Here is a 15,141-nt window from a genome sequence, read left to right on the forward strand (position 1 = left end):
ATAAAAGCACTTAGCACAATGGCTGCCGTGCTGTAGGCACTCAGTAAATGCTGGGTGTCATTATCCTTCACATATTGTGGGCAAAGGATTTTGAAAGGCTCTTTCCTGTTATGTAGGCAGTGAACACTTTCTGTTCTTGAGACATGACAAAACGGGAAACATCCTCAGCTGGATTAGCACAGATGTTAAAATAGCAGAGAATTTTGAGGATTTCGTGCATGTTGTTGATTCCAAGGTGGCAGAGTGGGTTGAATGGTAGCCCCCCCCCAAACATATGTCCTTGTCCAAATCCCAGGAACTTGTGAATGTGATCTTACTGGGAAAAAGGGTCTTTGTAGATGCATTAAAGGAGCTTAAGATGAGACCATACTGGGTTACTTGGGGTAGGGGGCTAAACCTGGTAACGAGTATCCTTATAAGAGTCAGAAGAAGGAAAAACAGATAGAAAAGCAGGAGGCAATGTGACCACAGAGGCAGGGATGCCAAAAGCCACCAGGTGCTGGAAGAGGCAAAGAACAGATGCTCCTTCAGAGCCTCCAGAAAGAGCATGGCCAGGTCCACACCTTGATTTTGGACTTCCGGCCTCCAGAACTGTGAGAGATTCAATTTCTGTCGTTGTAAGCTACTCAGTTATAGTGATTTGTTATAGCAGCTGCAGGAAACTAATACAGGTGGGGCCAGAGAGTCTGCACTTAGCACTCCCAGGTGACGCTGACGCTGAGCCGGGCCCCCACCTGAGAGCTGTAATAAAGCACCCCGTCCATGACTCCTCAGAGAGAGTGGGCTGCCCTTGTGCAGGATCCCTTTGAGCAATTCAGACTGGTTTGGCCAAAGGGTCAAGAGTAAATGTATAACTCAAATGATGCAGATACACTATTTTTCTTTTGATGCCACCCACTGCCATAGGAATTAATCTCCCGTATTAGCAACACATCTGCAAGGACAAGGACGCTGGCTTGGAAGTCTAGGAATATTTTCTTATATGCAATTCCTACAGGAATGAAAAGTAGCTGCTAAGACAAAGTCTGACTTCTCTGCCAAACTCCGTTTCCCCCCAGCACACACATGGGCAGAGGCTGCAGCTTCCAGGCCAGTGCCCCTACCCTTGTAAACCTCTCCACAAAGGTGGACAGGCCCCTTTCTGATTATAAAGGAACTCAGTTGAGAAATGAAGTTCCCTGCACTTGAAAAGGCAGAGACACTGACCATTTTAAATCTCAAAAACCTCTCCTTAGAACACCAGCAGGAAGCTTAGTAGGCTCTTAAGCTGTTCTGTAATTTAAAAAAAGCAAGAATATTGATTTTCTAAAATCAATACCTGCAGAGAAGATTCTGGCTCCTGGATTTCTTGATATGCACGTCGATACTGACGGCTCACTGATAACTGCTAGGAAACCCCAAAGGTTGTTAAAAATCCAATTTCTTCCCTCTCTCTGCTGAGGCACAGGCTGCTCGACAAGCCAACTATGCTTGAAGGATTTGCAAAACAAACCCCAAACAGGCAAAACATTATTCAGCACTTAAAACAATGTGGGCACACACTTTCAGTGGAAGGTGCTCCTCTTGGGGGGGCCACATAGGGAGGCTTTAGTTGTCCAGAGTGAAATGTGCACGTTTGCTTTCTCATTTGTGGAAGATAGACACTATATTAGGAGCCCAGGAAGGACAATGTACCTCTAAAACACACCAGAATGAGGCCAGCCAGCCAGGGACAAAAGGTGGCAGACGTTAGCGTAGGAATGTCAACTTCACCCTCTGGCTTATCTCAGTGATGGTCAAGAGCAAGAGATAACTGTAAATGAGCCTTTTCTGAAAAGTCTGACCCCAATCAGGAAACTTCCCTGCAGTTTTTGTCTCAATGTCAGGGGCAAACAGATCCTGAAGTGGTCATTTTTGGAGAAGATGCTAGAGGGAGGTTGAATACTGTTTCCCATCATTTAAGTCAAGACTGACCCAGGCACAGTACCTGGCACCGGGATTTGGGGAACAATAACACAACCAATACAGACCTCTCCCTCCACCTCTCTCATGCGTACGCTCAGCAGGACCCCCTCGAGGTACATTACCTTATGTCCCAGCTGAGCTGCTTCTCCCCGAGCCGCTGTGGCGATGGGATCGATAAGGTGCCCGATTTCCTGGACCACGGAAGTCAGCTGCTCCTGCAGGGCCTGATAAGGACAGAGAGCTGTCAAGTTCACCCCACCATGGTTCCCCACGTAGGCACACTGATTTAGAAAGGCCTGAGTGAAAGACAAGGGAGGCTGCAAGAAGTGGACATCAGAATGCCTGGGTATGCCATCAAGCTGCTGTCCTACCCGGTGCCTTCCCGGGGGCTCTCAGCTCCCCTGGGCTAGGACCCCCTCCCCCAATCCAGCTGCACTGTGACACAAGGCAGGCCCAAGGAACGTTATTATTACTGGCTTCTTACTCCCCCAACCACAGTGACAAAGGATACTGGCATCTTTACTTAGGGTTATTCAGCATAATTATTGGAAATGTGGAACAGCCATGCCTTTCCAAGAAGGGAAGACAATTTTGTCCAAATGGAGAGAGCCAACGGTAGGGTCTGAGGGGAACATCGGGTCGTTGTGTCCTCAGAACTAAGAACTACTTTACGGGGAATGGGGAGAGGAGGAACCTGTAAAAATGAGATCAGGGCTCTGAAAACAGGACTGTTTCCCAAATACCACACTGTGAAAATGCCAGGTGAGATGCTCACTGAGCTCATCAGTTCAGGCTCTGAGTTTGTTGTCTTTGGTGATGTGGACACAGTTATTGAAAATGGCGTCCTCGAGGCATTTCTTCTCAGGTTTGAGAGACAGTTTAACCTCTCTATCCCAAAGAATTGAACTCATGCTATAAAGAGTCAGGGCAAGGTATCTAGGTGACGCTGGAGTGTGAGGGGGTGGGGAACGCAAAGGTGGAGATTGTTAGTGAGGAGTGGGAAAGATCAGATCTTTGTGTAGGAATCTTCACAGGAGTTTCACTTTTGATAGAGTCAGGATTTAATACATCACAATACTGGACATTTCAGGTCTGCGCACACCAGCATGGATTGGTCTGATTCCTGACGAAGTAACAATGTCCTGCTGATCAGAAATGAGACTCGGGCCTCTGCTACTTTCCCACTGAACAATGCTGCATGTGGGCTGGGAGCTTTGAGAAGAGTTTAGTCAGTAAGAGGAGCAGCCTAACAGGAAAACGTGAAAACAAAATCCTGGGTAAAAAAGGAAAAAGAGACAGAGATAGAAAGATGTAGGTGGGTGGAGAGAAACCTCTAAATTTCCAAGGGTCTTATTTAGCTAATTACTTATCTTCCCACTTATAATGTGACTATAGTCAAGAATACGAGAATATTCCAGCAATAGTCTTATCACCGATGGCTTGTTAAATGAAATACAGTGCACGTAGGGAGCACATGGAGGATTTCTTTCTAAGGAGGAGGTTAAGACAGAGGGTATGCTTGGGGAGGGCTGGTAAAAGGACGGGTGCCTTCTGAGTCACTGGTCATGTTTGTTCTTGATGAGGTGCTGACTAAAGGGTGAGCTTGGTTGGTGAAAATTCATGAAGCTGCACACTATGATATACACACTTTTCTGTAGGCATGTCCTACTTTAATAACAGGTGAACAATAATTCTACCATTCTACACAAGCTGGGGATGCTTATTCCTTCCTTCTTTTCTTGGAAATGGGGGCGGCGGTGGAGGTGGGGGTGGCAGTGGTGGCATGAAGCTGAGATAAAAGACAGCCTATTAATAAAAACAAGCAACACCAACTCTGGGCCCACTGCTTAGAGACAGGGGCCACAGCTCATTGTTGATAAATTCAGTGGCAGCAAGGGAAACATCAGTAAACAGCCCATCCATATTTATTAAGCAGCTTCTGAGTGTTAGGCACTTTCGACAAAGAGAAAGTATTCATCAGAGGCCGCTTGACAGGTAATAGAAAAAACTCATAGGATCAAAGTAGGAAAATTCTATTCTCTGCTTTGGAAAACCTGGCAAGAAAAAGCAAAGTGGCTCTGAATTAATAACAGGACGCAAAAGGTCCCCAAATACTAGATGTTGAGTAACTTAGGGAAGAATCCTTCATCTCTGAATGGACCAAATGCATAGCTTAATGCTAAATGTGCCTGTCAGTCAAAAAGTGCATTGATGAAACATGACAACAGACAAATGTTCAGAATGTACATGCTTAGGTCTGCTCTACTGATGTGTTAAACTGGATGTGGTAACCCTACTTACTGACATGTTCCATCGGACATTAATTTATCCTCAAACTTTAGCCACATTTGAACTTTCCACCCCCAGCAACTCACATATTCCTTCTCTAAACCACCATTCTCTAGTCAGCATTTGCCCTACTCCCTCCAAAAACTTCCCAGGTTAGTTCCACAGGGGAAGGTGGTCCAATGATGAAACTCTATCATCAAAAGCACATTGGGCCCATTCTCCCATCCCCCAAAGCTTGATGCTGAGATTCTTCAGCACTTCCAGAGGGTTCCAAGCCGGCCCCAGGGCCCCCGTGTACCTCCACAGAGATGTCATCTCTCGTGGCCAAACTCTGGCTGACAGCTGCCAGCGAGGCCTGCTCAATGTCGCGGATGCACCGGTTGATGCCATCGATGGAATAGTCACACTCTCTCTGTCCAGGGGCCTTGTCCCTGGAAGAGACAGAGGGAGTTAAACACAGGCTCCATGGGCTCAAGTCCCACCACCCACTCCTGCATTGGTGGCCGGGAGTCCCTGTCTACTCTCTACCTGACTCGATTGCTTTGTTGAAGGAGTCAATCCCTGACACTTGCTTGGCAATGCCTCTCTGTACAGCCCGTACATTTCTTAATTTAACACTTGTGCTAACTCTACTTATTTTTGGTGAGAAGGATACGGTGCTGCCATCCAACTCGGGCTGATGCCAGACAACTGCAAATGAAACAATTTGGACTTGGATTATCCATCCACTGGCTTAAGCAGAGAATCCTTATTTAGAAAGAAAAAAATGGTCGGTGCTCTTTCCAGTGCAACTATTATGCTCTCCATATTGCATACTATTCACAACGTCCTGGGTTATGGTAGGAGTTAAAATATTTAGTGGATTCTTCTTTTCAAGGCACGAAGAAAATTAACTGTGGTCTTGAGCTTAAAAGCAATTGAAAAACAAAATGTAACTAAGAAAAGGGATGTATTCCATGCCGTGGAGTATTAATTTTGGTCAATTTCAGAAATGTTTTAACTACTTAGGGGATATTTTTTCAGGCTCCTATTATCAGCAAGGAGGTCAGAGATGGCCAGAGTTACTGTGGGACCTAGAATCATCTTTTTGTTTTAGCAAAATAAAGTAACCCCAAATTCTGCTAAATGGATAGAGGTGCTGTCTGCATAAGCTCCTAGGTATAGACAATGTGGTGCAATGTTTAGAAAGACTGGGACTAGAGCCATCAGGCCTGGGGATGCCCTTGGGCATGTTACCTAAATCCTTTCTGCCTCAATTCTCTCATCAGTAAAATGGAGACAATGGCAGTATCTACCTTACAATGTTGTTGTGATAATCAGATGCGATAATATAAGTAAAATGCTTGGGACAGTATTGACATATAGTAAGTGCTTCAATGATCTATTATGGTGACCAGTGCTACCACTGATCCCAAAGAGATAAAGGAAAAGATGATGTTAATGATCGACCACATTGCTATTAAATCAAATTCCCGATGGGCTCATTCTCCACCTGCCCTGTTCAGATGCAGGTCCCTAGCAATTTCTGGAGGAGAAACTAACCGGATAGATGTGATGAGACTCTTGATGGAGTCAGACACGGTGTGGGAATGTCCAGCTAGCACAGACCAGGTGGGCGGGTCTTTGGGGTTGATGGCCAGCGAGCGTGCAGTGCGGATGAGGTACGACGAGCTCTCCAGCATGGTCTTGGCTGAGACCAAGATTGGTTCCTGTGCCTGGGAGCCCTGGGACCAAACAGAAGGATCAAGAGTGAATGAGGTGGGCCCAGCAGAGTCCTCTTCTTTACCAAATCATTACCTCTGTCCTCTGAAAGGAGAAACAGAGGATAAGGAACCATAGAGGTGGCTTACACAGGGCCTGGATGGTGAGGACTTGGGCCATGTTCTTAATTACCATTTTTTAATGTGACATATACTAAGAATCAGCCTTAAATCTATGCATAGAGATTGTTCTCAACTTATAAAGCTAAGGCATTACTTCTTAAGTGATGTGCAGACATTGAGTTTCATTAACTCTGTGCATCTATCATCACCGACAACAATAACAATGCCCTCCATATTGATAGAGAGAGCTTTTGGAGTTCTTAACTGTTCATGTCCATTCAGTGCCACACAAAACCAGCCAAAGACACCAATATTTCCTTTGCTGCAAAGACTCCCTACCTCGGAGCTGATTTGGGCAGGAACACTGACAAACTCAGGGTTGGATGCAAATGCTGTCAGGTTCTCCACAGCTTCGATCAAGGGTGCAGTGGCAATGCGACACTTATTGCGGTTGTCTTCGGAGAAATCCCCATCCAGGGCCTGATGGGAGAAAACACAGAGACTTCACCCCACTGAGAAGCACAAATCACTCCTGGGCCACAGTAATCACCTCCCAGAGAAAGAAGGTCGGTTAGTGAGAATACAAAATATTTGTTGAATTCATAAGTAATAAGAACGAATCAGAGAGATCTCTGCCATCAAACAGAGGGGCTCAGTTACTAATTATAAGAATGTGTGGCTCATAGGACAGCTGACCTCAAAGGCCATCAACTTCCCATGCACATGAGGCAGAAACATGGATTCTAATAGCACATGGCTCTTCACTCTCTATGAGCCATGTTGCCAAACTTTGTAGCTGCACCACTTTCTTCCCCACTTTTGACACTATAACCATTGGGTTCTTCCCCTCCATTTTTACTCCAGTTAAGTCTATTTCATCCCAAACCATAAAAACACTTAACATCGTGTAGCACTTTCTAAGTTTTACCTGGATGTGCCTGAATGACAGACGTAAGTAGGGCTTTTATAGCCACCGTTTGAAATGAGCAAAATGGAATCCTATGGGAAGGAACAGGCTAGAACTACCCCCAACAGTATGGGCAAATCTCAAACATAATATTTAGTTCAAGAGGCCAGACACAAAAGGGTACCACTGTATGATTCCATTTGTGCAAAGTACAGAAACAGGTGAAGCTAGGCTAAGGTGTGAGCAGTAAGTCCACCTTCAGTCCCGGTTATGACTGAAGGAGCTCCACAGGGACTTCTGGGGCTGCCATGTTGTTTTGTGATCTGGCTATAGTTACCTAGGTGTGTTCAGCTTGAGAAAACCCACTGAGCTCTACACATATGATGTGTGTTTTTCATCTATGTATCTTATGTTTCAGTAGCTTTTCTCTTTTTTAAATTAGCAGCAGGTAATACGAGGGCATTGAACGATCGGTTACATTGTTGATTAATGGCCTGGATAGATGAAAATTCAGGAATTCGGCCTGTGATCCACGTGCCGGGCTGCCTCACAAAGGGTTACCACTTGGATTCAAGGTTCCCCAACCCCAGACTCTACCTCCTCAAGAGTAAGACTTTTGAAACCTGGAGCCTGTGACCCAGCCACAGCACTCCTGTCTCCCAACAAAGGGCTGCACTGAAGAAGGCAGTTATGTTTGTAAAAGAATGTAAATTTCCTTATTAAATGACTAATTAAACGTTTAATTTAACTGTTATAAGCAATATATAAATATCAATTTAGACAATTAGTGAGCAAAACACCAGCGGCACCAGCATTATGCAACAACCTGGGTCTGAGATGGGGGCATTTCTGTTTTCCATTAAGGCAAGAGTAGGCAGGCATGATCAGTGCAAAGGCTATTTCTGAATAACAATGACGTTCCAATCAAGCTTTGGCAGCTCGGGACAATAATTGCATATCCACCAAGCTAATATTTCCAGAGGAATTCCCATGAGCCTGGCTAATTCACTGTCTTCGCTAATACTGTGCATGGTTTGCCTCGGCACGTCCCCCCCCCCCGCCCCCCCCAGGCACTGATCTCCACCTTCACACCTCTGATCCTGCCATTCTTCCAGGCCCAGTGGAAACCCTACGTGCCTCCTTCTTCTTGCTCACGTATATGGCCTCAGTTCTCATTGCCACTCATGTACTCAACAAACATTGATGCCTGTTACGCCCACTGAGCCAGCACTGGCTGTGTAGAGAAGTCGGCGCCCTAACCTTGTTGCATTATTAACATCACGGACTCCTGGAGGTCATGTCCTCCCAGGCGTCAGAGCAATTTGGGAATACAGTGGGAAGCAGGGTGAGAGCCACATAGCAGCGGCCTGACAGGAGTGGTCCTCATACAGCAGACCGCTGAGGCGGCAGACGGCAGGAGTGGACTTTTCTATCAAAGGAACTCGGGTCCCAGCACCACCAGGGACCAATCAGACCCCCTCCGGCTGGAACGATGGCGTCTAGCTCAATGGAAGATGCCGAGGCCCCCCTAGCGCAGCTCACTCCTGCTTCTTTCCTCGCCACACTCTTCCTACTCCCTTTTCTACCTTCTAGAACCCTCCCTGCCTATTAGGAAGGCAGGCACCTGATGAAGCACCAACCCTTAGCTGAACTCATTCAAAATGAAAAGATGATTACCTGAGGGAAATCCTAAGGAAGGGTTTTCTAATTGTGCAAGTGTCATCAACTGCACCAATACGATGAAGAAAGATTTTTCTTTTGAGCACAGGCCCTAAAATCGCATGTCATGTAGCCCATTACTATTCACAGGACAAAACATTAAATAATGCGGACTAGACTACCAAGCTATATAACCCACCACCCGCCCCTGTTTTTTTTTTTCTTTTGTTTTTTTTCCAGTTTCAAAAAGGAAACACTATTTCCTCCAAAGGAAGCATTTAGCATCAGAAAGGATTATTTACACAGATACTATTTCACTTCTTAATGCTGTTTCCACTCTGGGCATGGCTGAGGCACCCAAGTAAACGGAATACTCAAATCTGCCCAACTGGAGCAATTTTAAGCAGGCATGGCAGTTTACATGTAGACATTCCATGTCACAGAATGTCCGTATAGCAGCCATAACAACGAAAGGGTAAATTCACTTAACTAAACACCCAGGCCCCATAAGGACAGGGCACTCCCAAAACCCAGGCCAGCTCCTCCGAAAGTCCTCACTTAGCAAAATCTCAAAGTGAGCCAGGAAAAACAATTTTTGCATGTGTACCAGAATCAAAGACTCATGACTTTTGGGAGTTAGAGGGATCTCAAATGTCATTTAATCCCAAGTCCCCAATGTTTCAGATGATAAAACCAACAACTAGAAAGAGACACGCTGTGGCAAGGTTATGCCTCAAACCAGACCCCAAGACCCCTGGCTCCCTTCTGTCCCTATTGACCTTAGAGAAAGGCAACGTGAATAAGGAGTAAGAGAAGCCCAAGAGGTTTTTCTCCTTCAGAAACCTGCTTTACCAATTCAAACATAAGGGTGACCAAGAAAGTGTACTTACAGCCAAGTCAAGCTGATTAGTGAGAGCTGGAGCTGGTTTCTTGGGTACCTGGAAATGCTTCATCGCAAAACCCTGAGCTTCAACTCCTCTGCTACACTTCAATTTCTCAGAAAAACAAAAGCTGTTGTTGCACAATTTCTACTTGGCACCCAAACCTGAGTGACTGCACAGTTAAAATAACATTCCATTCCACACATCTGATTTGAGACTAGGTAATGAGATGACGGAAGAGAGAAAAGCAGGCAACATGACATGTGGAAACCAGAGAAAGATGGCATGGAACCATGGTTAGGGGTCTGTGTACTTCTAACTCGCCCGGGCAGGGAGGTCAGTGCAGACATTCATTCTTGCTGAGCCATGCTCTGGCATTTTAAAGAATGTCGTCAGGAGAGATTTGAGATTCTTGGAGGCACACATTCTGCTTGGGTGCTGGTACCCCACTGCGAGGCCATCTGTTCCCTGCTCCCCACTGCCCCTCCACTGACTTCCCCTCTTTTCTTTGTGATTGTAAGCGTGCGGCGTCTGGGAGTTAGGCTTGGGCACATCCTCATGGTGAAAAGAAACAAAAAGTACTGAGAAGTGCAAGATTCAGAGCAGAATGCAGCTATGAAGGCAGCTCTCTTAAGCCAATAGGGAATTCAATATTCATTTGTTTTGCTAGTTGACAGAATTCTTAACCATTCCTTAAAACAGGAAATCTATTCAGTAGATAGCACAGTGTGCTACTGTGAAATGACCTTTACCATTTTACTATTAGTAAATTAAAAACAAAGCTCATGGCCCACCGGCAAACCCTGCCATCTGATGGGAACTGAAAAACAAGCACATTTTAGCAAGTTGAGGGGCAACAGGTTCATTTCAGCTCTTCATCCATTGCTACTGACTCCTGGGGTTCTCCTGGGAGATGAGGCCTTCATCTTCTCCATATTACGGTCACCCTGCATCCCTCCTCTGATGTTTCTGCACAGGCCTACCGTTTAGGCCATCGCAAGAGCTCATTTGCTGCAGCGAACTGAAAAGAGAGTCTGACACTGTGAGGAGAATCTGAAAAGGAGATGAGATCTTAACAGCGATAGGTCAGGATTTAAACCCAAGGAGGAGACAGAAAAAGGTTTCCAGGAATTTCTAAAGAATGCTTTCTTTCCTTTATCTCTGCTTTGGTCCATCTAAATATAGCCTGTTTTTTAACGATCAGAAAACGGCCAAGTTTAACTGAAATAAGTTCATTATACAAGCAACCAACAATGATGTCACTACTTTCCTTTCTCTTGCTGTCTTTCCACCCCCTCCTCCCCCAAACATTGCACACACGCAGTATAGACACATCAAGGTGTGTCTTCCCAGGTCAGTGAGATGGATTAGCTTCTCCACGCAGAAGATTTGAACAGCATGGCCAAGGGTGAGAGCGGGATTGAGAGTGGAAAGAGCAGAGCTGGGTTGCTTACTGGCTGGGTCGCCTTGGGCAAGTTACTTTGCTTCCTTGTGCGTCAGTGTCCTGTCCGTAAAAGGGGCATGACAAGCACACAGGGGTTGTGTGGACTGAATGAGTAATGTAGGCAAAACACTTGGAACAGGCTGTGCACAAGCTAAACATCTAAACATGTAAGCTTTATTAGTTTCTAGTACTAGGACTTACGATAGTAAGTGATTAACGAGGGTTAGCACCAGGATCTTAGGGGCCCTGGGCACTGGCTTTCATTTATTCATTTTCAACCTGTATTATTATTGTCTTCAAAAGGCAGATTTGTGTTTGTTGCTTTTTTTTTTTTTTTTTAAAGACTGTTTAAACAGCGAAGAAACTGCTGACTGGGGCACCTGCCCCGGGCTGTCACCTACAAGCTGCCAACCGCTGCTGGGCGGTGTGCTCTCTCCTTTGCTTCTGCTTGGTTCAGCCTGTTGACTAATGTCGCCCTGTGATTAAATAGGCTTTGGGCAGTGAAAGGAAAACGAGGTGTCTAGTGCCGGATGCTCTGGAGTGAATGCGGGAAAGTCCCACTACTCTAGGACGTGTCCGGCAGACTGTCCTATGTCAATGAACGTGAAAGTCCTTAAAGTGTTAACCCTCCAATGCCTCTCCCTCAGGCACATTGGGTTTACACAGCACTGGTAGCTGGCCTCCATGACAATCCCCTTGAGAGGGTTGGAGAAGAATGCTTGACTCTGCCTGTGGCTGTTTTCTCACATGGTCAGCTGCCTCCTACCTGCTTGGTCCTGCTTAGGGCAGGCTGGGTTTGTGGTCTTATCACCTATGTACAAGGGCTATATTCCAGCCATTGCAATTCCCTCCTCAAAAGGGTACCCTGCTCCCACCTCCCCCAACCTGCCCATGGCCTCTCACACAAAGATAAACTTGTTATACACATGGAATGATCGATTTAAAAAAGTTGACGCTCCATTTTAAACATTTAAACATTTAAACAACTATAAATGGAATAGACACCATAGGATTTTTTTTTAAAGTAATTTCCCCATAATTTCCCATTCCCTCCTCCCTTTACCTTCTCTCTTGGTCCAGATCTACCGACAATGGCGGACCCTCTACCAGCCCCCTCTAAAACACCCCACATAAGCCCACAGTTTAAGTAAACACAGGGTGTTTGCTACCCAAACATAGTACCAAAAGATGCCCCTTACCCAACCCTTTCCAAACAGATTTCTGTCCCTAAGCTTCTCATGTACAGAATTTGGGGAGCCCTCCCCCCCTTACTATCTAGAAGATCAGTAGAGACCAAGGCTGTTGGTTTTTCATGATACTTATCTCCATTAGTAAAGGGACTTCTCCTTAGTGACTTAAGTCACGAGACTGAATTAGAAGTCCAACTTCACTGGACGTATGTCTTAGGAGAGCAGAGCTCACACCGTCTACGTCTCTCCCCTTTGCAGTGAGTGTCACAGGGCTTTCTAAGGCTTCTGTCCACACACCTACCTTGATGGTCTTCACCAGGTTGGCGGTGCTGTTGGCGACCTCCTTGGCTGACTGGACAAAGTGCCTCTTGGCTACCGGGTTGGCTGTCTTGGACGAGGCGATGCGGCAGGCGTTACACAAGGCTGAGGTGTGCTTAGCGACAATCGTGGCGGCTGACAGAACCTACAAGGTACGGAGCTGGGTTGGGGGCACCCTGTGCTTCAGTGCAGAGGGGTCTAGTTCAGAGGAGTCCACCCTGGTCCCGAGCCCTGGATTCCTTTTCAATTCCCATGTGCAGGGCCCGTGTAATTACAACATCAGTGTCTAGCGCTGCCACCCGCGACATCTCTCCAAGAAAGGAGAAGGCAAGAATTATTAAACCAGAGAGAATAAACAAAGAAAAGGAAAGGAGAGCTGGTATGGTGGTGGGAGGGGGCTGGGCTCCAGACAGTCCGAAGGGAGATACAGTCAGCTATCCTTTGGAACCCCCACGAGGAAGTATTTGGTCCAGGGTCTAGGCCAGCACTACCCAACAGAAATACAGTGTGAACCACATATGTAATTTTCCAGCAGCCACATTAAAATAAGTAGAGAAACAAGAGAAATGAATTTAAATAATATACTTTATTAAACTTGATATATCCAAAATATTTCACCATGTAATCAACTGAATAATATTATTAATGAGATTTTATAATCTTATCATATCAAGTCTTCAAAATCCAGAGTGTATGTTACACTGCCAGCCCACCACAATTTGGACCAGCTACATTTTAAGTGTGTGATACATAGCCACACACAGGCAGGCAGTGGCCACCACTTTGGAGAGTCCAGGTCTAGAGGAGTGAAATACACATCAGGGGGGTGATAAGCTCCTGCCTCATCCACAGTGGGCTGTAGGCACCTTATGAAGAAGTCCGGCTCCGGAATCTTCCAGGCTCTACCCTGCAAACCAGACTGCTCTCTTGAACCTACTTGGCTGAGGCTGGTGACACCCCTTTGGCCTTAATTGGACAGGTAAGGAATCTTGGGTACACTAACGTCTTACAAACCAGCTGGGAACTGCTGGAGCTCCAGAGCTTCCCTGCATTGCCGCCTTCACTTGGCTCCTTCTCCTGCCTCAAGAATGCTGGTCCCAGGGTGCACGACAGACATGCCTCTGATACCCCATGCAGGCCAGTTCTTGCTCCATTTAGCACATACTACTTCAGTAAGTGAACAGGACTCAAGGCCACTTGAGTATTAGAAGAGTCATGGAATGTCACATACTGTCTAGTCCTGAAATGTCTGTGACTCCTGAATGCACTATGGACTCTGACCCGACTTGGAAACCTGGCACACAACCATCATCTCTGTGAAGTGACCAGTGCCACCACTTCTGTGAAGTGACCTCGGACAACCCCTCAGAAAATTCATCACACCTTCCTCTGTGCATCCCTGGCACTGTCATCACAGCCCATCACTGTATCTTCCAAACTTTATCCAACAGACTAAGAGCCAAAGGCCAAGGGGGCCAGGTCATACTCACGCCGACCCTTCGTGCTGAGCACAAAACAAGCCCTCAGCATGTGTGCTCTGCACTGAATGGAATCATGAGACTCCTGATGAGTCTCATGGTGACTAGTTTACTCCTACAGCCTTCCAACATCCCATTTCAAAGCACCTACACATTTCCACTTTCACCACATTTTGCCATATCCACCCAAATAATTATCTACAGTGCTGCATTTAGCTGGCTTCGCAAACTCTATAAGAACAGTATTCCTGACTGATTTCTCACACTCTCCCACCACCCACCTACAGATCTCATATCCTCACCCCACGGTTACCTGTGACGGGCTGCTGCCAGGATCCACCAGGTTCTGGCATGCCATCTGGATAGCCTGGTTAGCCCTGGCAAACTGGATGGGGTCCACAAGGCCCTGGTGGCCTGCCTGGCTGTTTGGATCAGAGATGCCGACAAGGTATGCAGCCTGGAAAGAGAGGAGAAAACCACAGCTCAAGTTCTGCGTTCCTAGATGCGCCTGTGGGGGCAATAGGCCTGCAGTGTATGTGCAGCAGCCATGCTTGGGGGCTCCTCAGTGCAAATTGGTCAGGTAATCAATCTTGTCAATAAGGGGTTAGGGATGGACAGGTGAATGCCAGTTTGGGCCAGGGACATACCAGCTGGAGTTTGCTGTAGGCTTCTGGGAACAAACAGGGAGCAAAGTCTCCTTGTTCTTAAGAAAGCCTCAAGAAGCTTTTCTGTGGGGCACGAACAAGGATGAATGCAGCTTGATTGCTTCTGGCAACCATTATGATTACAGCCTCAGCATGAAGCTCTCTGGCCGGCAGGTGGGAGAGGCAGAAGAAAGTATGTGCAGACTGACGGCATGGAGCTGCAGGGTCAGCCAACCCTGCAGCCTGCCCTACACGAGACGAACAACACGTGCTTATTGTTTAGGCCAGTATTTCTAACAATAAGACGAATGAGGAAGATGGCTCAGGGGAAAAGACAAGGCAGTGTTAGTATTTGGTCACTAAGAGGACAAGAGTCTATGAGACGTCTTCTTTTTAAACCCTCTGGGTGTGTTAACCCCATAACAGGGAGAAAATGAATCTGTGAGCAGGACTGTTAACCTTAATTCATTTCCACTGAGATTTGAGGGGCAGGATAAGGAAGGGTAGATAATTTCATCCCGCAAACTAGGGAGGTTTTTCTTTGGTGTAGTAAAATCTGCTAGG

At 46.3% G+C, this 15,141-nt stretch overlaps 1 protein-coding gene across 8 annotated transcripts in view; it reads right to left on the bottom strand.

Moving 5' to 3' along the window:
* Positions 1-15,141, bottom strand: part of TLN2 (talin 2) — a 410,543-nt gene that overhangs the window by 75,566 nt on the left and 319,836 nt on the right. For all 8 annotated transcript variants that reach the window (XM_074327637.1, XM_019755358.2, XM_019755362.2 and 5 more), the window contains 6 exons: positions 14,247-14,390; positions 12,439-12,600; positions 6,396-6,536; positions 5,776-5,957; positions 4,532-4,664; positions 2,067-2,168 (listed from right to left, as the gene is read on the bottom strand). In XM_074327637.1, the coding sequence (XP_074183738.1) occupies positions 2,067-2,168; positions 4,532-4,664; positions 5,776-5,957; positions 6,396-6,536; positions 12,439-12,600; positions 14,247-14,390 (864 nt within the window). The remainder of the gene's footprint in view (positions 1-2,066; positions 2,169-4,531; positions 4,665-5,775; positions 5,958-6,395; positions 6,537-12,438; positions 12,601-14,246; positions 14,391-15,141) is intronic.

The sequence above is a fragment of the Rhinolophus sinicus genome, linkage group LG03 (assembly GCF_036562045.2).
Source record: "Rhinolophus sinicus isolate RSC01 linkage group LG03, ASM3656204v1, whole genome shotgun sequence".
Taxonomy (NCBI): domain Eukaryota; kingdom Metazoa; phylum Chordata; class Mammalia; order Chiroptera; family Rhinolophidae; genus Rhinolophus; species Rhinolophus sinicus.